This window comes from Telopea speciosissima, chromosome 7 (genome assembly GCF_018873765.1).
Source record: "Telopea speciosissima isolate NSW1024214 ecotype Mountain lineage chromosome 7, Tspe_v1, whole genome shotgun sequence".
In the NCBI taxonomy this organism is placed as follows: Eukaryota; Viridiplantae; Streptophyta; class Magnoliopsida; order Proteales; family Proteaceae; genus Telopea; species Telopea speciosissima.
Genome location: NC_057922.1, coordinates 64195126 through 64218944, shown reverse-complemented (window position 1 = coordinate 64218944; position 23819 = coordinate 64195126). Strand labels below are relative to the sequence as shown.

General features: G+C 42.0%; 1 protein-coding gene and 1 long non-coding RNA gene across 2 annotated transcripts; one reads left to right on the top strand and one right to left on the bottom strand.

Annotated features, from left to right (window-relative positions):
• Positions 1–1690: 1690 nt before the first annotated feature.
• Positions 1691–23220, top strand: LOC122669920. Its single transcript, XR_006334099.1, has 3 exons — positions 1691–1703; positions 10879–10882; positions 23027–23220. It is a non-coding gene; the product is annotated as an uncharacterized LOC122669920 (long non-coding RNA).
• On the bottom strand, positions 8206–9567 carry LOC122669918 (transcription factor MYB1-like). Its single transcript, XM_043866834.1, has 3 exons — positions 9408–9567; positions 9196–9325; positions 8206–8834 (listed from the first exon to the last, which is right to left on the bottom strand). Exons 1-3 carry the CDS (start codon positions 9538–9540, stop codon positions 8210–8212), a joined length of 888 nt encoding a protein of 295 aa, XP_043722769.1. The 5' UTR covers positions 9541–9567; the 3' UTR covers positions 8206–8209.
• Positions 23221–23819: the final 599 nt, after the last annotated feature.

The following is a 23819-nucleotide window of genomic DNA, read 5'->3' as shown; positions in this document are numbered from 1 at the left end:
TGGTACCTCTGATGGAGGCGGTGGCACCCGAGAATCCATGGAGATAAGTGGGCTCTGGTTTGAGCTGGTCGTCCCCGAACCCGAACGTCCGATAGGCGTCCAAGGAGAGTACGCCAACGGACGCCCGTGTCTATCACCTCGTGTACTGGTCGATTGGCTACCTCCACCTGTACTACCAGGGCATCTTCATGCGGGAAGTTTAGTCCTTCCAGGTCTTCATCCGAGAAGGAGATCACGGCCTCGGTCCTGGCTATCTTGCTGGGCTTCTCTGCCACTCCCACGAACCTGGCATGAGCTTTAGCTTTTCTGGTGGACTCTTGCCCTGGTCCTCCAAGTATGGTGAGGATAGGAGGTCCCTTGGTGCCACTAGGTTCTGTGGCATCTCTCCGCTCTTCTGGGCGGTCTCTCTCTCGATCTGTTCTTCTTTCTTCTCGTCTCGGCTCCACTCTGTCTCCGTCGCGACCTCTATCTCCTTGGCCTGAGCGGTTGTCACGTCTCCCCTTCACATACTTGTTCAAGCTTCCTGCTTTTACCAGTTGTTCTATCTCTCTCTTCAATTGATAGCACTCCTCTGTGTCGTGCCCATTCTCTTTGTGGAAGAGACAATATTTGTTAGGGTTTCGCTTCTCTCGGCGCCGCTAGCATGGGTCGTGGCCAATGGAGTAGGTCACGGTCCTGGATCTCGCATGAGTATCCGGGACTGGTGGTGTTCATGGTGTGAACTCGGGGGTGCTTGCCCTCTCGCTTCTCTCTGGGCGGCGGTCTGTCCTTCTAGATGGGCGGTCGCTCTTCTCTTGTTGGCGCTCTGTCCTCGACCTCTTACCCTCGTTGCGATCATCAGTGCGACCTCTTGTTGTCCCGTGGCTTGGCCTCGATTATTTTTGTTCTAGCTTGTAGTACCTCGGCCATATTTGCAAACTTGTTGCACCGCTCCAGGAGCTCTTTCATAGTCCTGGTCTCATGACGTGCCAGGTCCTTGATCAAGTCCAGGTCCCTAATACCTCCTGCTAGGGCTGCATGTCGTGTCTGGTCATCCAAGTCTCGAACCTCCAGGGACTCCTTGGTGAACTGGTAACGTATTCCCCGAGAGATTCCCCAGGGTTTTGTACCACGTTTAGTAGATTGACGGTGGTCTTCTTCTGCTTGACGCTGCTTTGGAAACGGGTGACGAACTGTTCACATAGCTCTGCAAACGAGCATATAGATCTCGGTCGTAGCCTGGAGAACCATGATGTGGCTGCCCTTAAGGGACGCAGGAATGCCCGACAGATACCACGTCCGGCCCCCATACGGCGTCATCATGCCATTAAAGTAGTTGATGTGGTCATTAGGGTCGGTGGTACCATGTAGAGTTCAAAGGTGGGTAGTCGAAACCTGGAAGGTAGTGTGGTGACATGATCTCTGCCGAGAATGGGTGTTGTCCAGGTATGGAATGTGTCTCGCCTTTGGTCCGCTTCTTCAACCCTTCCGACTTCTCATCCAGGTCGCGAGTCTTTGATCGAGCTCCTCGTCCCTTGTCTGCCCCCCACGCCTAGCCGGACGTTCGTTGCGGCCCCGTTCACGCTCTCTCCTGGATGTCCCCTCCCACCTTGAGTGTTGGCGGGATGGTGAATGGTCAGGCCGTGATGAACCCTGTCGTGAAGGTGAGGGGCTTTCTTCTCTGTAGGTCCGGCTTCGTCGTGGTATGTGACTTTCTTCCAGTCGTCCGTCAAACACGGACCTCCGGACCGATCTCTGCGGGCTAGACACCCTCGCCTTGGGTGTTGGCGTCCTCCCACGTTCTGACCGTGGCGAGAGGTCTCTTGTTCTCCTGGGATGCTGGGAAGGCTCCCCCCGCTGCGGAGTGGGGGTTGCCTGTCGCGCAAGTCTCTCTGATCTCGCGCCCCTGGGAGATGATCTCCTAGGGTTTGGCTCTTGTTGAGGTATGGACTCCACCCTTGCTGCTGGTGAAGTCCTCCGACGGTGAGATGTCGCACGCTGCGTCAGGTATTCTCGAAAGAGTCGTTGTTCATCGAGGATCTGTCGTTGCAGGTCGTTGATCTGACCCTCAGTGGCTGGAGCATTGGGGTCAGGTGTCACCTCCACCACCACATCGTTGGCCTCGTCATTGTTGGGCTCGGTGATCACGAACTGGTCATTAAGGGGGATCTCCTCTTCCAGAGGGACATGGTCCTGGTCGTTGGCTCTGTGGCGAGAGCACTCTGGGGGTGGTGATCCATTCCTTGCTCCGTTGTTGGTGGTGGTAGTCTTTCTTCGTGCCATTGAATGAGTATGGAAGCGAGCTAGTAGTCAGTAATGGCTAGCGTCGTTCCCACGCAGACGGCGCCAATGCTGTTGCGTCAAGAAATCGTCGGCGGTCTCGGAGTGCCGTCACCGCAAGTGGACCAAAGGGGTCAACAGAGAGAACCGGTGTGGTCCCGGCCTAGGGCTCTCCGATGCCAAAGTTAGATCTCCTGGCGCAAATAGATGAATAGTGATTATTCAGTATGAGTTTTGATGTCCCCGATGGGGTTGTGTACCTTGCCTTTTATAGTAGCATATGGCGGTGTGGAGAGTCCTAGTTTGATGGCGATTGTGTCGTTGAGTGGATAGAGGCCCTGGGTAGCGGGGCTCTATCCTGATTGGCCATCTCCCCGTGGGAGGGAGTGTCCTGGTGGCATCAGGATCCTTGGTGGATAGATACCCGCGTATGGTGATAACGTCCTTGGTGCTTGAATCCGTCTGGATGACGTGACTTCTAAGCGGTGGTATAGAGTCCTGGTGGTGACATGAGTCTTGTAGCAATACGATCGGGTCATAGGTGAGTGGCCCCCACCTCACGTTTGTGCCCACGATGCTGTGCCTGGGTGAGGCCGCGCCCGGATGTGTAGCCGCGCCTAGGTGAGGACGCGCCTGAGTGGTGGCCGCCCCTGGGTGAGGCCGCGCCTGGGTGTGGCCGTGCCTGGGTGAGAGGCCGCTCCTGGATGTGGTCGCGCGCGGGTGAGGCCGCGCCTGGGTGAGAGGCCGCTCCTGGATGTGGCCGCGCCTGGATGTGGCCGCACCTAGGTGAGGCCGCGCCTGAGTGGTGGCCGCGCCTGGGTGTGGCCGCGCCTGGGTGTGGCCACGCCTTGGTGAGGCTGCGCCTCGAGTGGTGGCCGCGCTGGGTGCGAAGCCGCGCTGGTGCGGGCCGCGCTCAGTGCCGCGCTGGGTGCAAGCCGCGCTGGGTGCCGCGCTGGGTGCAAAGCCGCGCTGGGTGCAAGCCGTGCTCTGGGTGTGGCGCTCGGGTGTGGCCGCGCTGGGTGAGAGGCCTCCTGGTTGTGGCCACGCCTAGGTGAGGCTGCGCCCGAGTGGAGGCCACGCCTTGGTGCTGGCCGCGCCCGGGTATTGGGACCCTGGTTCGTTTCCCTTGGTTCTGGAGCGGGTCGCCCTGTGACACGTGGCGGCCACTGATTGGCCCGATGAATATTGGATGTATCAGAGAGATATGGAAAAAATGGTTGGAGAGAATGAATTTGGAATTTTGAAAGATAAGCACCACCAAAGCCAATCAATCCATGCATCTCTATCCATATTATTTACAATTAATGATAAGGTCTGGCCCCCTGGCCATGCATGGGTGGAGAGTGGAGACCCGCCCCTAGAGTCGAGAGGGGAATGCTGCATGGAATCCGGATCAGTTACCCACATGGGAAATGGTGGGGACACATCTGACCCCTCCATGGGGCATGGGTCCCACATCCTTATGGAGGGTTTAGATCTGTCCCCACCCATCCGCATGTGAGTAGCAGATCTGAACTCGACTAGGGTAGGTGACCCCTAGTGAACGATTAAGCACCATTATTGCCTTCTTATTCTCTAATCCCTGTTTCTTTGTTTAATTTATCTTTCTTGATTCCTTAACCTCATCCACTACCATCATTATCGCCATCTTATCCTTATCTAACTTATGTTTTTACAGAATTAAATTCTCCTTTAATCGATTCTCCAATAAAAATGGTAATATTTCAAATGCAAATCTAGGTTTTAAAACCCTTATCACGTTATGTAATGAAATCTCCAAATCTGGGATCAAGTCAATGTTTATTTTGAATGAACCTCAATCGATTCCCCTGGTCAGGTTCCCCCTTATTTCCTGTGGATTTAAAACTCCCAAATCTGTGAATTGTAGCTTGAAAGACTCGGGACGTAGAATAAGGAAACAAGTTTTACAACCATTTTAGTCATGCGTATCGGACCGGATCGCCCGATCCCAATGAGTTATCCAATCCAACCACCTTTCCATTAAACTTGGATAAGATTGACCATATCTCGATTTCGATCATGATTGATACTGATCCGATCCGATCCGGGAGTCCGAACCATTGTCCACTCTATTGTCCACTCTATATATATATTGTGAGTGGAATTGGACACTCCATAGGCTCAAAGACAAAATCAACACATGGGCGTTGATTATAATGTGCCCCCCCTACCAGGCTAACTACCAAGTGATTTATTTGGATTTCTCTTTTACTCTGTCTGTCTCACTTTATGTCTATATTTGGAGTCTATTTATATTTATTTCCTGATCAGCCCAGGCCTCCCTCGGTCCCCCTCAGCCTCTCCCTTCACGAAATAAACAAAATAGGAGAGACAAACTATAAAATTGCTTTATTAGAGGAACAGTAGAGCTGAGAAGAGTGCAGGAAAGCAGCAGGCAAGCCGTAAGCGGAACAAGCCATTATTGTTTGAGTCGTACGTGTATCGTACGACGAATGACTGGAGATTGATGATGCAGTGAAAGACGGATGGAGTTCGGCAGTCGGAGCCGTTGCTGTTCACATCAAAATCTAAATGGTCTTTGTCTTTTCCCTCCCTCCTCCCCCTCCTCCCCCTTCCAATTATTCATCTCTCTCTGTCTCTCTCTGTCTCTCTCTTCCCAAGCTTTTCAAATGGTTTAGGTTACAACCTCATTTGTAACCTTTACCAAGCTTTTCAAGTCCCAACTCTCAATTCTCAAACGTTACCTGAAAATTAAAAAAATTTTAAAGTCCCTAAACATACATCTATATATAGCATCTTTCTTAAATAAGAGGGAACATACCCTAAAGAAAAAATAAGGGTAAAACAACTCTGTCCGGGAGTGGTGGCTCTCATCTCTATGTGAAAAGACATCTCTATCCCCTTGTTTTAAGAGGAGAAACATAAACACATGGGGGGGGGGGTTGGTATAGGTCACACTTCCGAACAGAAAACTACCTCCCAAAAAAGAAAATATAGATAGATCGATAAGAAAATTCAGTGGATATTGGTGCTAGGGATACATGATTTGCCTCTCAAGACAAAGTGACTTGCGATGATAATGCGCCTTCCTAGGGCACCAGGCTTTGAAAGGGTTGGCTCGTTGCTCATGGGCAAGCTTCACTGGCAGATGATATAACCTTTCTCGTCTCACTGGCGGATGATATAACCTCTCTCGTCTCTTCGAGTGTCCCTACCTCAATATGTGTATCATTTTAAGTTTTTATAATATATATAGTATTTCGACATATATTTTACAATAGAACTTAAAACATGATTGGGCTGGCCCGGGCTGGGATCAACCCAAGGCCTCAACCCTGGCCTAACCTGACCCTGACTCAAGGCCAAAATTCCAATCCTAACCAACCCTCAGGGCCATTTATCTCAGTCTAGGCGTTGTTTGGGCTCAGGGCAGGTTCGGACCAACAGGGCTAATCTTGCACCCCTAGTATTTTTGGGTAATTAACCCATCATAATATTATAATTAACTCAAGAAATGATTATATATAGCAGCCACAATTTTCAACTAAATCCCTTAGGTTTTTTTTTTTTTTAAATCTGGCAAAAAAAAATTTTGATTTACAACACTTTTTTGTATATATGTTCTACTCTCAATAACGGGTCAATGACGCCAAGTAAAGGGACTTATATCTCCTCTTTTGGAACATTTTATCATTGAAAAACATTAAGATCCAATCCATGAAGATGCTTGAATCGCCACTTTCCAAAAAAACCAGGAATAATCGGATAAAACTGCCCCCAACAATAATACATAAGAACTTTGTATTTATAACTTCTATTTGAATTATTCAAAAGATAAGTTCAAAATTGGAACGACAAATTACCATGAAGCTCATCTATTGGTTCGAGCATAGGAATATTCTTGGATTCCAAAACCTAATCCACTCTGTGCAGCTTGTCCTAGGTTTTAAAATTCCTTAAACACCCTGTAATGTTTTCAAAGTAAAATACGACTTTTATGATGTTGTTAATTTCTACTGCAAAAAAGTCAAATATACCGTCCATGAATACTGTTTTTGACCCTTTGTTGTGGGGGTAAAAAATGTGTGGTACATCAATAATATATATGTTAACATAGAATGTTGTTTATTATTCTCCAGGAGAGAATGGAGGCTGGGGGCGATAGGGCTGTTGGCCAGGGGGTTTAGGTTTGGAGAAGCATTGAGCTGAGAGGTGTTATGGGTGTCACGGTTGCACCAATGACACCACAGGCGGTTACTGTAGTAGTGGCCACCACCACAGGTAAAGCATCCACCACCACAGGTAAAGCGTCCACGGCCTCCACGACCACGGTAAGGAACCCCACCCCCACGGTTAGAAGAAGACCGTGAGTCAGGAGTGGGACTAGTATGTTGCATAGTGTTTGTTGATGGAGATCCGATTGTCTTTGAAGAATCGGCAATGGAGAGCTTGGTAAGCCGGGTGCTTTGAAGGAACTCATGGCTTAATAGCATCGAATGCAAGTCATCATAGGTGATGGGTGTAATGCGTGTGAGAAGAGAGGATACAATATCAGTGAATTCACTCTTGAGACCACGGTAAACATGCATGTTGAAGGCACTGGGGCGAAGAGGTTGGCCTGCAGCCCTTAATTCTTCAGAGATGGACTTGGCACAACTGAGAAAAGCAGAGACAGATTCATCCGACTGCTATTGGAGATCTTGCATTGCCATGGTGAGGGACATAAGGCGACTCTCGGAAGGAGAGGAGTAGGCGGTATGTAGGGATTCCCAGATTTCCCTACTCGTGCGTTTACCAAGGACCAGTGGGAATACCTCTTCAGAGAGAGAGGTGATAAGCAAGTTGTGGATTAAAGAGTCTTCGCGATGCCATTGAAGAGCAGCATTTGGATCTGTCGGACAAGGGTTGGAGTCATCAAGGTATGCAAATAGCCCCTGACCATCAAGGAACGGTTCAAGTTGTGTGCGCCAAAATAGGTAATTCTTTGAGGTGAGTTTCACCGAGATGTAGTGGTGCACATGGTGCAAAGAGGGGGATCCAATAGGTGGGGTTGAGGAAGGAGGCAGAACATTGCCAGAGGACACGTCCTCAAGAGCACCATCGTCAAGCATGATTGCAGGAAACCAGACGAAGAAGAAAGAAAGGGCAAGGAAAAAAAAAATCGCTCATTTGAGCTTATACGGCTCTAATTACCATGTTAACATAGAATGTTGTTTATTATTCCTTAAGAGAATGGGTTACAGTGATGGGCATATAAATACAAGAGAACCCTAGTAGGGTTGGAATCCTATATGAGATGTCCTACATGTGATAATGATGGAAGGTTTCTATTATCATATGTAGTTGATAATGGTAAGAGATCTATACATATAAGGACACTAGGGAGATCCAATATAGCGCGTTACTAGAATGGTAACGGCTATATTGGTCAATAATATATAGGAGAGGGTTCTCTAAGTAAGTGGCATAGAAGATCGAGGACACAAATAAGATATAACTGAATGATTTCATATATAGGAGGGTAGCGAGGTCATTTCATGTAAGGAGAAGACAAATAAAAAAAAAAGTGTTAGCAGTACCCTTCCAACAACAAAAGAGGAACATAAGGACCACATCCAAACATAGTGGCGGGGTGAAATGACCACCCCACCCTACGTGGAGCACAGCTTAATTAGAATATGGAGAAAGTTCACGTAGAAGAAGCGTGATTAGCCTCCTCGAAAGGGACCCATGTTTTACGATTTATAGTTGTTCAATAGGCTCCATGAATTGAGTTCATCAGTGTTTACCCCAAAAAAAAAATTTGAGTTCATCTGTTTCAAAGTTAATATGTATTTGTAGCATAAGATAAGGGTACATGGAGTAACCTTCGTTACAGTACTGTAGTCTTCAGATGTGTTTGGTATGCATACTTGGGAATACATTCTAAGTCGATTTTGCTTTCTCAAATGATAAAAATAGTTGTTTTTTATTGAGTTTCAATCCATTCTTCTTCAGAATCAAGAAAAGAACAGAGCTTCTTGAGCTCCAATGCTTCATTTGGTTCAAACATTGCTTTTTTTGGTGAATTTTCAAGCAATTCATGAGCCGAGAAAGGATACTCAGTGGTGGAAGGCGAATTATTCTCACATTCATGATCTGCTGCAGACTGAATTCCATCACATTGAAGTTGCAAGAAATCTGAGTTGAGAAGATCAGAGATGAAAAGGTCGCCAATGTCAAAATCCATCATATAATTTGTTGAAGTGTTGTCATCCATGACTCCTTGGGTCGAAGGTGAAGCAAACTCAAGATAATTATGGGTGTTCATCTGATGATTCCCTTGTTGCTCTGGTAGAACAACCTTTGTACACCTTACAGCTCTGGTTCTAATGACGTGGGGAATACTGTTTATTTGTGCTTTCTCTTGGGGAACTTCCACTGAGGGATTAGGATTACCTTCTGATGATGATGGGTTCTTAGAATCTTCAGTTTTGTTAAGTTGTTTTTGTGAAGAAGTCTTGCTTTGAAGTTTCTTGCTCAGATTGGTGTTCCAGTAGTTCTTGACTTCATTGTCTGTTCGCCCCGGTAGTCTTCCCGCTATTAGAGACCATCTGCAATAACCATTACCTAATTAAAATTCTCAAATTCCATCAAATTCTCCTCCCCCCCAAAAAAAATAGAAATAATATACAAAGAAATTTGAAGTCAAGAATCAAGAGTCAAGATCTCTTTCAAAACAAACAAGAAATTTGCAAATAGGAGTAATCCTTGTGATTAATCAGCTTTTTGGGTGGATGTAATAAGATATAAACTTTTTTTCTATTTTGGTCCTTTTTCTGCCACGTTTCATCCATTTGTAGCACATTTTGCTTTTCTCAGAAAAGCTTGAACTTTAACATTTGTGGAAATTGGGGACAAAAAAACAACAAACAGAAGGAGAGAAAGAGAGAGGTAATTAATTAATTAAGTCACCTGTTACCGAGCAGCTTATGAAGTCTGATGATGAGCTCTTCTTCTTCTTTGGAAATGTTGCCTCTCTTGATGTCTGGCCTCAGGTAGTTCAACCATCGCAGCCTGCAACTCTTCCCACATCGCTTCAAACCTATATATGTAGTGATGAAAGATTAAAGAAGTGCAACACAACAGAACAGAACAGAACAGAACAGAAAATAGTAAAATTAAACCTGCTTTTTGAGGGAGGTCTCTCCATTTCCCTTCTCCATGAGTGTTAATGTAGGAAGTAAGTATCCGATCTTCGTAAGCTGACCATGCTCCTCTGTTGAGTCCCTCTTTGGCACAACATGGGCTCCTACCCATTTATTCTTTCTTCTTCTCGATCACTCTCTATCTGATAGCTACTCTGTTCCATACATAAAGGGGAGAGAACCCTTCCCTTCCAAGGGATGTGTGGCTTTGGGTTCTCTCAGTAATGGACACAGAAGGAAGACTCTCCCCTCTCCTATTTATATTGCTCTACTTACTGTTTAACCCTTACTACGCTCTAATTAATCAAGTTTCTAGCCAACAACAACAGAGAGGGGGAAAAATGTAGCTCGGTGATTGGCCAACCTAAAAGATTTTAATAGACCTGATCATGTGATCATCTACTATGATTATTAACTTTCAATTAGCTTAGGGCCTTAAAAAAATTGCAGTTTTAGCTTAGCTACAAACTATTTGGATCACCCTTTCATTTGAAAATTGGATTTTTTTTATTTTTTATTTTTTGATAAATAAAAGAAAGTACATGGTTGAGGCCAGCGCTTAATCTGATATATGGCAACTAGACTTTAATGCCCTATAAAGATTCAACATGAGGATTTCTTTATCATGGTTTTTATATTGATTAAATTAATGGTCCATAAAAATCCAAATCAAATAATCGATTGCAATTGGCTGGAACCATAAACATCTGAATTGAGAAAAAGAAACAAAGATTTTCACAAAATCTATAATTTTTTGGAGTTTTTTTATTCAATAAATTTGCTCAGATCCAGTCAAGACGAGTCATGCTTTTTTTTTTTTCTTAATTACAATAAATATTAATAATGATCCAAATAAAATCTTAATTACAATAATTATTAACAATGACCCAAATAAAAAACTGGACTTGGTTTTCATGCACGGTCGTATATGAAAAGAATCTTTTATACTAATTTTTAGTAATTGTCAGATTCAAGGGTTTTAATCTGAACCATCCAAGGATAAAGTTTGATAACTCCTCTTCTTATACGGTTACATTTTCAAAAACGTGTAAAAGATTGCCTTTTGATATTATCAATATTGATTTTTTGAAAACGAAATTTTTTTTTTTTTTAATAAAAAAAAAACGAAACAACTTCCATTTTTTTTTGGTTCTCTGCAACTCCCTTTTCTGGGAAAAAAAAAAACCTTTTCTCTCTTCCTCTTTTCCGCAAAACACGGTTTCTTCATTTTGATCTCAACTCTCAATCGAGATGGGTTCCGGGAGCGGGAGAGCAAGGGTTTGCAGAGGAGAGGAAGGATTGAGGGGCTTCGGTAATATGGGTTTCAAGCAGAGGGGAAAGTGCTTGGAAGGGGCTTTCAACAACAGGGGTTTAGAAAGGGATTTGCACACGATGGAGTTTCAGATGCTGGCGGTGGGGGAAAGTGCTTGGTGGTCCTAATGGTGGCTAGCAGGGTGTCACAGGGACTGGTAGTGATGCACAACGAATCTCTTAAAATATATTCTACCATAAAAAATGAACCTTTAGCTGCAGAAGTGCGAAATAAGATTTATTTAAGGACAATTGATGGCTTGAATATATCAATGAAGCTTGGGTCCCTGGCTCGTGCCGCAAAATATACTCTTCAGCCAAATTACAGCTAAGTACTTAGTCTCATGGATACCTCCCCCATGGTACGTGGTTAATCTCTTCTCCTAAAACGGCTGAGTATGGGTTCCGTGGGTACAGACAGGGGTTGGGTTGCAATGTATTGCACAGCAGAGAACTAACAAAAAATGGAAATTTTTTTTTTTTTTTTTTTTTGGTAAAATTTTTTGTTAATCATTATTGACAAGTCGTTTACACATATTTGAAAATTAACTGTATAACCATACTTTATCCTTAGACGGTTCTGATTAAAACCTTTGAATCTAACAGTTACTAAAACCCAGTATAAAAGATTCCTCTCATACACACTGGTGCATGAAACTTTTTCCCTAAAAAATTTTTGAAACAATAAGTTAATAGTCTCACACAATGAACCCACTCCTCACCTTCATAGTTAATATACTTAATTACTCAATTTGTAATTAATCTCTTTGACCCATAATCCACTTATCACCGTAGTTAGTTATTTTGTAATCAATCTACTTAAACCCATAACTCACTCCTCATGGTAGTTAGTTATTTTGTAATTAATCTCCTTTGACCCGTAGCCCACTCCTCCCATAAAGATAGTGTTATAGTCATTCCAGTCCCCAAAAATCAACTACGGTTTTTTGTATCTCGAGACGATCTTCAATTTTGGCAAGATCGATGGGAGGGGGATAAATGACACAACTCGTTGGTTTTTTCTTGATTCGGACATAATTAGCATTCTTGGAAAATTCTGACTGATCAAGACCGAGTCTGGTCATTTTCTAAGCCTGACGAGTCTACATGACTCTTGATCAGGTTTTATGATATTTTAACTCGACTCGGGTGACTCGTCCAAGTCAAAACCTGGTTTTCCAACTATGGTCTTTATATAAGAAGTAAATTTAATAGATTTTCATTAATATACTGATTAAAAAAAAAGGGAAAAATTGATAAGCCGAACTTAAACCAACCGGGTGGCGAATCTCTCGTGTACGAATACCGTGGGATGTGGGATGTCAGGGTGCAAAGTTGGGCCAAAAATTGTCATTCACATGTGGGCTTGTGGAGGAATGTACGCAGCTTTACCCTTTGTTTTCAAAGAGGCTGTTTCCAAGACTTGAACCCCGTGATCAACCGTTCAGCAAGTGAGCCTTCCTCACTTCTAAATATGTGTGAATAGTCGCTTGCTCAGATGGTTGATGACATGCCAGATGATAACATCGCCCCTCCGAAGGTCATGGGTTCTTTCTCTGTCTCTCTCACACACACACACACATACATGTCACAATGTTTTTTTTTTGAACGGCAATTTCTTTTGCCCTAACTGCCAATATATGGAACATATATATTCTTTTGTTTTATATATGAGTTACGTTATTTAAAGTAAAGAATCTCACGTGAGACCTCTTTTTATGTTTTTTAATTCAATTAGAGCGAAGGAAAGTTTTCTATCACGTGGGATGTGGGATTGGGATGTCAGGGTGCAAAGTCGGGCCAAAAATTGTCATTCACATGTGGGCTTGTGGAGTGGAGGAAAGGAAAGTAAATAGGGGAGAACAAAATGGAATATCTTTAAAGAAACAGAGCAAAATAGAAGCAAAACCCATTGATGGTTATCGATCTTCATTTCTAATTTGTACCCATCAAATTTGATAAAATTGATCATCCATTGCATATAAGGATATCCAAGATTCCTATCCAACGCTTCCTACCATTTGGGTCTCATAAATATGTTAAAGAGAAAAAGATCCTCATGATGTTGGAGTGGGGATTTCTTTTCATGCTATATTTAACATAATGAGTCATGAGGTCTATAATGACACACACTCTCTCTCTCTCTCTCTCTCCAAGCAAAATGCCAATCCCTTATTGAATGAATGAATTCATCTTGTTTGTGTGGTTTCCCACTCTCGCCTCATGGAAAAACTCTGCCCATTGATTAACTTCCCTTTCACCCCTCTTCTCCAATAGGATGTTGTCTAGTTATCCAGGTGGTCCTCCAGAGATTGAGATACAGAGAACCAAACAAAACAAAATTTGTCTGACGTGGACCCATCTACACCTATATCTATGTGGACATGGTTTCAGTGGACATAAAAAAAGTTGCCATGTGGACTCACTTTCAGTGCAGGACCAGACATAATCACACAGAACTACATAATAGTCGGCAGCCTCCACATCTCATAGGCCCATGTAGGTTTGTCAAAAGTTAGCCTGCACAGGTAGGCCTGACTTGGATTGACCGGTTTAGGCTTCAAACTGGTCCAATCGGTTACTAAATGTATGAGGCTCGAGCACCGATCGGTTAATAACCGGGTTTTCCCAGTGCAAGGTAGTGGTCCGACGGTCGCCTGACTGGGACCGATCAAATACTATGACCGACCAATCACCAACCTTTTATAGATCGATTAGCTTGATTAAACCAAATTTAACCCATTTAAGGACTGATTATAGCTCGATTACTAAATTACCCGTTTAAAACCTGATTAATCCAAATACTTTAACTTGATTATAGACCGGTAACTGGTCGATTGAATAAAAACGTGTCTATCCGTTAACCTAAGAGGTCTGATTAATTAAAGACAAAAGTTTTCATGCACGGCCTGCATTAAATGCAGTTAGACTGAAATGACATAAAAGCCCCTGTACCCCTTGTTTGATGTAGTTGATGGGAGAATCTCTCGTGTACGAATACCTTTCCCTTAATTAAATGAACAGAAACAATGCAAAGCCTTTAGTTAGTGAAAACTGATTAAGCCGGACTGAAACCAACAGGGTTCAACCTATTGACATCCCTCGGCCCATGTTGGATCTACATGTTACCCTTGGCTGCGCCCATATCAACATCACAAGTTGGATAATCGCTCATTGCAATGTGTGTTCCTTGGTTATTCCATCCAACACAAGGGTTATAAATGTCTTCATCGTCCCACTGGCCGGATATATATATTTCGCGCCATGTAATGTTTAATGAGAATAAGTACCCATTTGTGGATCCTTCTCCATTACCCACTTCCACCTCAAAACCATACTCACCAGTCATTTTACCATTGCCTGTACCCATTGTGACTCAGGGGGTGCAAACAACAACCTCTTCACCATTATCTATTTTACCTAACCAATCTCCTACCATAATACCACTACCAGCCCACCCACAATCAAATTCACCATCAACCCAACCGGTACAGTCGGCAATTATTCCTTCTTCACCATCACCCCAAATTGAACCCACCACTTCCATCATTAATCAACCATCACCACAAACTACAACCGTGGAAGCTCATCAGCCAAATCCTATCTCTACTCATCCAATGCAAACTTGGTCCAAAAATAATATTAGAAAATCGAGAGCCTTCAACTCTGAGTTACAAACTATTTGTCCACCTATATCACCCAATACTACACCCTCTGAACCAACGTGTTTCACCACAGCCAATAAGGATCCACAATGGCGAGCAACTATGGTCGCAGAATTCAATGCATTGGTTAGAAATGGGACGTGGGAATTAGTACCATATCAACCTTCAATGAATGTAGTTGGGTGCAAGTGGATTTATCGGATCAAGACCAAGTCTGATGGTACTATTGACCGATATAAAGCACGTTTGGTTGCTAGAGGGTTCACCCAAGAGCCTGGTTTTGACTACGATGAAACATTCAGCCCTGTGGTTAAACCCACTACTATACGACTTGTTCTCTCTCTTGCGGTCACATACAGTTGGGACATTCGGCAATTAGATGTTCAAAATGCCTTTTTAAATGGCAACCTAACTGAGAAGGTGTTTATGGTACAACCCCAAGGGTTCGTTGATAGCCGGCACCCTAATCATGTTTGTTACTTGCGTAAGGCGTTATATGGGCTTAAAAAGGCACCAAGGGCCTGGTATCATCGGTTAAGCTCATATCTAATGTCAGTCGGTTTTCAAGCTACACAAGCCGACTCATCACTGTTTATTCAAAGAGAGGCTGGTCACATATTGTTGGTACTCGTCTATGTTGATGATATAATAGTCACAGGAAACAATTCAGCTAACATCTCTTCTCTAAGCTCAAAATTGGGAGTTGAATTTGCTATCAAAGATCTTGGGCGGTTGAATTACTTTCTTGGCATTGAAGTGAGTCACTCCAGCACTGGTATTCACTTGACTCAAGCAAATTTGCTCAACCGAACCAGCATGATGGACTCTAAGCCATGCTCCACGCCTATGGCTCCATCGGGTTCGAAGCTCACAAAGGACACAGGGTCTAAATTTGAGGATGCAACCTTGTACAGGAGCACGGTTGGTGCCCTTCAATACCTTACCTTGACAAAGCTAGATCTGTCATTTTCAGTCAATAAGGTGTGCCAGTTCATGCACAACCCAACATCAGATCATTGGATGGCAGTCAAGTGTATTCTTCGATATATCAAAGGCACAATCAACTATGGACTCTCACTTAGACATGCTCAAAAGGTTGACATCATTGCGTTCACTGATGCAGACTAGGTAGGGTGCCCCGATGATCGCAGATCAACCAGTGGAGTAAAATGAACAAATTGCCCTCATCTTCCCCAAATTGCTTAGGGTTTGAAACTGAAAATGAAACCCTAAACCATTTAGGGAATTGAAGATGAATCCTAAAATCAATGGAGTATTTCACATTTGTGTGTGTTCCCTAGAACCATAACGGGAACACACACAAATGTGAAATACTCCATTGATTTTAGGGTTCATCTTCAATTCCCTAAATGGTTTAGTGTTTGATTTTCAGTTTCAAACCCTAAGCAATTTGGGGAAGAAGAGGGTAATTTGGTCACTTTAAATTTTAATTTTGGTGGATTTTTGTCACAAGGGCATTTTGGTTATTAGATTCCTTAAAACTAACGTCTAACGTCTCAGACTAACGGATTGGACTCAAGTGTTACAATGTTTTGAAAGTAGGGAGACACGTGTAAATTATAAAGTTGTAAGAGTGCATTTGGACAAATGGGTATTTTGAGGGGGGAATTTGACAAATACCTTTTTAATGGGAGAATGTTCTCTGTGCCAGGGCGCAGGCTACACCCAGACACATGGGAGTGGGCACAATAACCACCCTGCCCCCATAGTGGTAGACCCACACAGCCTGCGTTGCAGCACAGAGAACATGAGACCTTAAATCAAATCTCATTTCAATGTCAAATTGGAGGATACGAGTTTTATTGACTGATATGACATCCAATATTAATTCCGTTAGAAAAATGTTGTTATCAATTCCTTTTCTTTTTTTTTCTGCTTCCAAAGTTGTTGTTATCAATTCCAATGAGCAGGAACTTCTCATGTTTGTTTCAATAAATTTCGGCCTTCTTTTGACACAAACAAAAAAATCAATTCCAATGAGCTGGAAATGGTACATTATATTGTATAGGAAAAGGTGTTTTTTCTGGACATTTAGAATGAAATTTAGTATAAAGGAATCTTCTTGTAAGAACGTGAGCGGGGGTCACCGAACTCTTCCATCAATTGGATGAGAATCGGAATGCGACTGTTCAAAAAACTCTAGACCACCGTGTTCCTTGGCTGTTCTGAATCATTTCCCTTGTGCAATTACGGTGTTTCTCGTTCATGCTTTTAGTGGTCCGATGCATGGGACCAGATCATGGGTACAAGAACCATCCAAGGCCCTCTAGGGTCACTTACATTGAATCTACTCCTCCTATGAGTTCTATACTAGATTTCCATACTTGTGATATATAGGGTGGTTAAATTTATGCAAGTCACGTGTTATTTAAAAACAATTTCTCTGTAACACTGTACTCGTGTTTTTCCATTTAAAACTCTCTGTCCCACACAAAAGGGTGAAAGATATCAAATTCCTTTGCTCAAGATGCCAATATTATTGGAACATATATGATGATATGAAGTAAGAATCTCATGTGGGGGGCCTCTCAGTTCCCATGGGTTGGGAAATTCGTAAAAAACAAAATTAATTAGAGGAGTTGCCATCAAAGAAAAATTTTTCAGGATATTGTAATAATTTTTTTATTTTTTTGATACGAGGAACATTGTATTTAATTGAGCCGATATAAAAATATAAAATTGAGAGCAAGCTCCAACGGAGCTAGATTTCCAAAGCTACACAAAATTTTGTCTCACATCAATGGTCTGAGTGCAGGTCGGGCCAAAATTTGGGTAAAATATTGAGATGATCACCTGTCCGCCCATTCTCCTTCACATATGTGTGGATTTGTGGAGTGAAGGGAAACAAAATAAGGGCAACTAAATGAAAATATCTTGAAAGAAACAAATGAAATAAATTCAAGGGTAGGTTGTTTTCCTTCTTCTTTTTTTTATGACAAAACCATTAATGACCACGGTGAGGGATTGCTCCACCAATGGAATGTGAGGGAAAAGTTGGTGTTACACATAAATTAATGAAGGACTGATGTTCTCTAGGCCGTAACGTAGGGTGGGCCCAAACACATGGGTTGGTCATTCAGGGGATGGGGTGGTTGTTTTGCCCACCTTCATGTTTATGAGCGCAGTTTACGCTCTCAGTACAGAGAACATTTGGCCATTAATGAAATATATGTAGGTATATGTTCGTCCTTAGGATGATGGTCCCTTATAAATCCGTCGAGAAAAGATACGAAAGTTGACACCTCATATAATGAGCATCTAGCCTCACTAACGCTCTGTCCTCAAACTAAATGTGAGTCCCTTGTTGAATGAATCCATCTTTCTTCTTCTTATTGGTGCAATTTCTCACTTTAACTTCGTGGGAAACTTCAGCCCATATTTTAATTCCCCTTTTACCTCTGTCACCAAAATTGTGGTCTAGTTACCCACATCGTCTTCGAAAGACTCCAAGAGATGAAGGAGGAGAACCAAACCAAACAAAAAAAAAAATTGTTTCACTTAAAAATTAATAATTCTAAACGTTGGACCCACCAACAATCCATGTATCTATGTGGACATGGTTTAAACTTCAAATGGGGAGAAATTACAAAAATGCAATGTAGATAGGGCCCACATCTTATAGACCCATTACATGTTACTGATTAAAAAATGGGTAACGTGAAGGATTTTTAGACTCTTTTGGATCCAGTATTTCTCCAAGGAGCTCAGCGCCCAGGGAGTGCCCAAGGGGCATCCAAGGGTTGGGCTGTATTATTCACATCTCGGTGCATATCTAGGGATATGTGTGGCACAATTCAGCAACTAAATACACCCTGAGCGTACTGGGCTCCCTGGAGACAAGCTCAATTGTTTAAGTAGTCTCTAGTGCGTCTATGGTTCCTAATTTGTAATCATGTTGTCTTTTAAGTTCTTGAATGAGAATGGCACAAGGACACAAGGAAAGGGAAGGCAAGGGAAAGGAAAAGAAAGAAAAGGAATCTAATTCTAAATAATGATACGATGCATGATTGTACAAAAATTTCGATACAAAAAAATGTTTCTTCAAAAATTAATCAATCATTTTTGTTAGCGGTGGGGAACAAAGATCGATGCATACACGACCGTTGAAGTTGCTATCAGATGATCTCACACAGATCCATCTCACTCTGCTCTGCCCTTCAACTCACGTGCTTCTTCTCTAACCATCTCATGTAACTTGGAACTTTCCCAGCCTAGAAACTGGAAGAGTAGTTGATATTATTGACTTGGCCTACACTTAACTGCAACTTGGCATTATTAGTAGCTAGCCCAGGCCCACAGTCTGGTTTCAATGTTTCATCTCCTATGGTACCACTGCCAGAATGAACTAGAGAACTTAAATATCACCAACTAACATTAGGGGGTGAAACCCCCAATTTCATGGAGTTCAGATCACCTACCTGTACGTGTATGTTTCATGTTCTGTTAGAGCTTACTTCAAGGTCAACCCAAAAGACAAGTTAAAGCTACTTCATCGGTAACCAAACGCTTACTCTGAAAAATCGAATATTTGCATTAGATCCGAAATCGATTAGAGAAAGACTTTGGAATTGGAACAAATGTCTTTCTCCAATCGAAATCGGATCAGCAAACAACCGGGTGACGGGCAAACCACATTTGTTCCAATTCCAAAGTCTTTCTCCAATCGAAATAGGAACAAATGTGGTTTGCCGGTCACCCGGTTGTTTGCTGATCACTCTAGCTAACTTTCGACACCAATGGTGCGGTCACAGTCAGAATGATGTGCCTGCAAGGGGGGAAATGTGACACCCAAGAGACAGCATAATATCGATTAGTTTGGGAGATCGTTAAAGGATCGATCTCCACCAAGAAAAGGCATAGTACCAAGGATTATGGGAGATCGATAAGCGAGTGTAAATTTTAGTCTCACATTGCCTATGGGGAAAGTTCATAGACAATTGATAATCCCAAGTACCCTACCTTATTATGAGGACTTTTAAAATCGTAAAACCCATTGGGCCAAAATGGACAATATCATGTCAAGAGAGGAGCAAGTAATATGATGCCCATTCTCGGTCCAGTGAAGTCTATTGCAAGAAATGCATGATAGAATCTTTGGGGTGTGAGGTAAAATAGCCTTCGTCTACTTCACTGTTTAACGGTTAGTTGTTTAAAGTAAATATATAAATTTATATATATTTATATCCTCTACAACTCTTCATTTGAATTGATTTTCGCAGTCGGTAATAGCAAGCAAGGTGATGATATGTGCTTTTTTGTTTTCATAAATACCCTTCCATGCTATTACGTCACCATAGTTAGTAAGTTCGTGTATTAATTGCTATATAAACGCATATCCGACCATATGAATCAATAAGCCGACTGTTACTGTATTTTATCAAGTGGTCTAATTTTATACGCAACTTTGTAGAAATACCATACTATGCGCGTATTCATTATCGTATTAATCGCATATTAATACAAATTTATGAGGATTAATTAAACAACATAAAAAAAATAAAAATAAAAAAATAAAACCTAAAAGCCCAAGAGATGGTGAGAAAACCGGCAAACCTGAAACCCGAAGACTCTAGTTCTAGCAACCTATCTACTCTCACAGTCAGGGAAAGCATTTTGGTTCATAAGATTTATATAGATATCCATCAATTCTCCACGAATTAGGTTGTTTTTTATTTGTGTTAGTTGTTTTCAATTCATGATTTTATCATTTTTTATTGGAGGGTTACACAAAAACATGGAATCCCAACTTCCTAATTGAATCAAACTCCGTCATTTCCTTCTCGATCTGGTATTCCCTAAGAGTGTATCATCCTAAGGAATCGTAAGAGCTTATTTCAAATCTGTACTGGAGAATACCGAGAGTCCAACAAGGTTTGGACTTCCACCATTGCACCTAACAAACAATCTAATCCTCTTTATCTTGGGTTCTACTGCACTCCGATTAGAATTTTGAAACCAAACCTAGACTCACCGTGAGAGAGAGCATAGGCTGTTAGGTCGTTCAAGTGCTAGCTATAACTTTATGCATTCTTTTACCCAAAAAAAAACTCTGGATTCTGACCCTAGTGCCTGATCTATGATTATGGTGGATATTTACTGGCTGGCACCAATACCTACCTTGGCTCTTCCAAATCGCCTCAGTTTGTAGTCAATTGTTTGGTTATGTAGTATAGTCAATAAGAAGTGGATTGGTTCTTGACTTGTAGAAATGAATGCAGTCTATTTAGCTCTAGAAGGGGTTTTAGATCTCCAAAATCCCCTGCTTACCCTATCAAATACCCGTTGATCTCCAATCCAGATAAAAAAAAGCATACCCAATTCACTAGGTTATCAAGACTGTAGGAGTTTATTAATCTAAAGCTCCTCCTCTTGATCCAAAAGAATAAGAAATGATTTCAAATTGGAAAGCCATATTGGTTTTAAGTGTTCAGGAAGGCACGAGAGACTAGAATTTAGTTGCAAAAAAATCAGTTTGCTCCTTGATTTTTACTAGGATAAACCTGTATTTATGCTCCCGGACTTTTACAAAGCAACCTTATTAAAACATGTACCGTATTATTGTCATATGCATTTTATTGCACCGAATTTTTTAAAATGTATTATTGTCGCACCCGAAGTTACTATGCATGTCAACCAATGACATTAGGGAGCTTCACCCCCAATTTCATGGAGTCAAGATCACCTTCCCGTATGTGTACACTTCATGTATTTTTTAGGTGATGTCATGCGTCTTTTTGTTTTCATAAATGTCTTTTCATGAACTCTTAATGGTAGCATGGAAGGGCATTTATAGAAGCAAAAAAAACACATGTCATTACCTGATCATACGTGAAGCATACATGTACGAGTAGGTGATCTGAGTACAATTTCATAAAGTTACATGGGACTATATTTTTTTTTGTTTTTCGACCATGGTGATCGGTTTTCTCATCCTCTCTCCAACAAACTTTAATGATAAGAAAGCGCGATAGATATTGATATCAAAATGGGCTCTCATGCCACAAGAGGATATACTAGCATCTGAATTCACATTTCTTAATATATTTCTATTTGAATTCAATTAATAGAGAGAAAAATCTCCCATACAACACCAATGGCGATGATAAAAATTATATCATCTACATGAGACCAACATCGTTGGACCAGGAGAGAAAAAAACATAGAAGGAAGCATGTGATCTGAGGGCGATAGTACACTGGTAGTGTGGGAAACTTTTTTCCCGTCTATTAAATATATCAAACAAATGTCTAAAGTATACAAATGATTTGTCAATGTTTATTTTTTTATTTTATTTTTTTGGGGGTGGGGGGGTGGGGAAGTTTATGGTCCAATTTGAATTTGAAACTTGGAAAGTGGCATATCCACACGGTCCATTGTCTATCGAACGATCAGCATTACTACATTGTTTTGCCATGTGATAGAATTTGATTGGCTACTAAAATAAGCATATCTATATTCTAATGTGAAATTGTGAAGTAGCAATTTTCCTAAGAATTATTGGCAGAATATTATTTTAAAAACCTGTTTAGACTGGTCGGTTGAACCAAGTTAGGCCACAATTGGCTACTAAAAATTTCAAGTTTCTCGACGGGACCCCTATTTGGTAAAAAACCAGAAACAGACACCTTAAACGTTCCTTCCCACTACCAGCCACAGGCCCACAAAGTCCACAACACTCATAAAAATAAAATTTGAGAAAAAGAATGCCACCCGCCCTTGAGCCCTGACACAAGGGGGTGCGAAATGACTGCCACACCCCTGGTCATTTCTGGAGTTTCAGGAGGTGTGGCGGTCATTTTGTGCTCCCCTATGTCAGGGTGTAGGGCAGCGTGCCCTACGCAACTTGGTGGCATTCTCTTTCCCATAAAATTTAATTTATTTTCAAGTTTCAATATGTGCCAGTCAGGGGGGCTTGGGCTTTTTCTTAGCTCCGTGCTCATAAATTAGATTTCTCCAAACTGGGCCTTTGCTTAACACAGTGAAAACAAATATCCCTCAAGGATGGGCTTGAGCCTAAGCATTATCAGCCCATGATAGAAAATCCTACATTTTGTGCCAAACTTAGCCCAAGCGCAATCAGGATAATTTTGAGTCACGTTTGGACATACACCAACTCAACCTAGGGCACTAACCACTCAACCGTAACCCAGCCAACCTGAACTCAAGCCCCCAAGATATCAATCCTGAGGCTCCGTCCCTCCACCATGGGGTCTAGGGAGGGTGATAATGTACATAACCTTAGTCCCGCTTTGCGGAGAGGCTGTTTCCCGATTCGAACCACGACTAAGAAACCGGAGATTGTCTAGCGGTAGTTAGCAATGCATGACAGCATGAACATGCATCATTATACTAACCATCAAATATTCATCAAAGACATTCATAATCGAAGGCGATTTTAATGGATCCGGATCCTCTACTTCTGCCTGCCTAGTACTGTCGTGCACCCCACACACAGCAAGGTGAAAAATACTGCCTTACCCCCGCTCACGGACTAAACAATACAACCTCAACGAAAGCTCATTATAAAGGTTAGCAAATCTTCTCCTTCTATGTTTTCACCATCTCATTCGAATCCAGAGCGTCCAATTCGACTAATCGAAGAAAGACCGCAAGTGAAGCAATCGAAAACCCTTTCGCCCTTACCGGTGAGAAATTCTCCCCAAAGCTAATCTGATCAACCAAAGAAAAACTATCCTTTATACTCCCAATAAATCCCAAGACCATCCCTTCTCTGCATCCCCCAAACCCTCCTTCAACTTCAAGATCGTCACCCGCATTACAGCGTTGAACCGGGGAGCCACGGGCCAATAAAAACTGGTAATGAATTCCCAGTTGTCAATTTGGAACCGAAAACCGATGCTAGACCTTACGGATACGTACGGCAATTAAACGGACTAGACGATAATAATACTTTTCAAAAATCCGGCTTCATAAAACGCATACGGTAATAATACGGTACGCGTTTAATACGACATAGACGGCAATAATACTTTTAAAAAAACGGACATATATTCATTATATAACATGCATTCACCACCTAATAAACAAAATAATATCATGATTTTATGAACTAAAATAAACACAATAATATAATATGCTATATAACATCTCTAAGATTATCATTTAACATACCAAAATATCAATAATCTACAAGAAATGAATGTAGATTGTTTGAAAATGAGATAAGCAAGTTGATTATCTTATCATTAAATCATTCTTCCAACATTTCATTTCTTTCTATCTACAATGAAATAACCATATATTTTTAACCAGATGTGTTCTTGTGAAGGGGGATGAGTTCCCACTAATTAACCAACACAAGACAAGAGGGAGAGTTCTTCACTGTACACATTAGCTACAAGAGACAGAAAAACAAGAATAAAATAGAATAGAG

Excerpts from the sequence above, each read along its gene's own strand:
- LOC122669918 (XM_043866834.1), bottom strand. The coding sequence starts at position 9,540 with ATGGGTAGGAGCCCATGTTGTGCCAAAGAGGGACTCAACAGAGGAGCA. Across the intron at positions 9,326-9,407 it reads AGACCTCCCTCAAAAAGCAG|GTTTGAAGCGATGTGGGAAG; the intron begins GTTTAATTTTAC and ends CTACATATATAG. Across the intron at positions 8,835-9,195 it reads CATAAGCTGCTCGGTAACAG|ATGGTCTCTAATAGCGGGAA; the intron begins GTGACTTAATTA and ends TGGTTATTGCAG.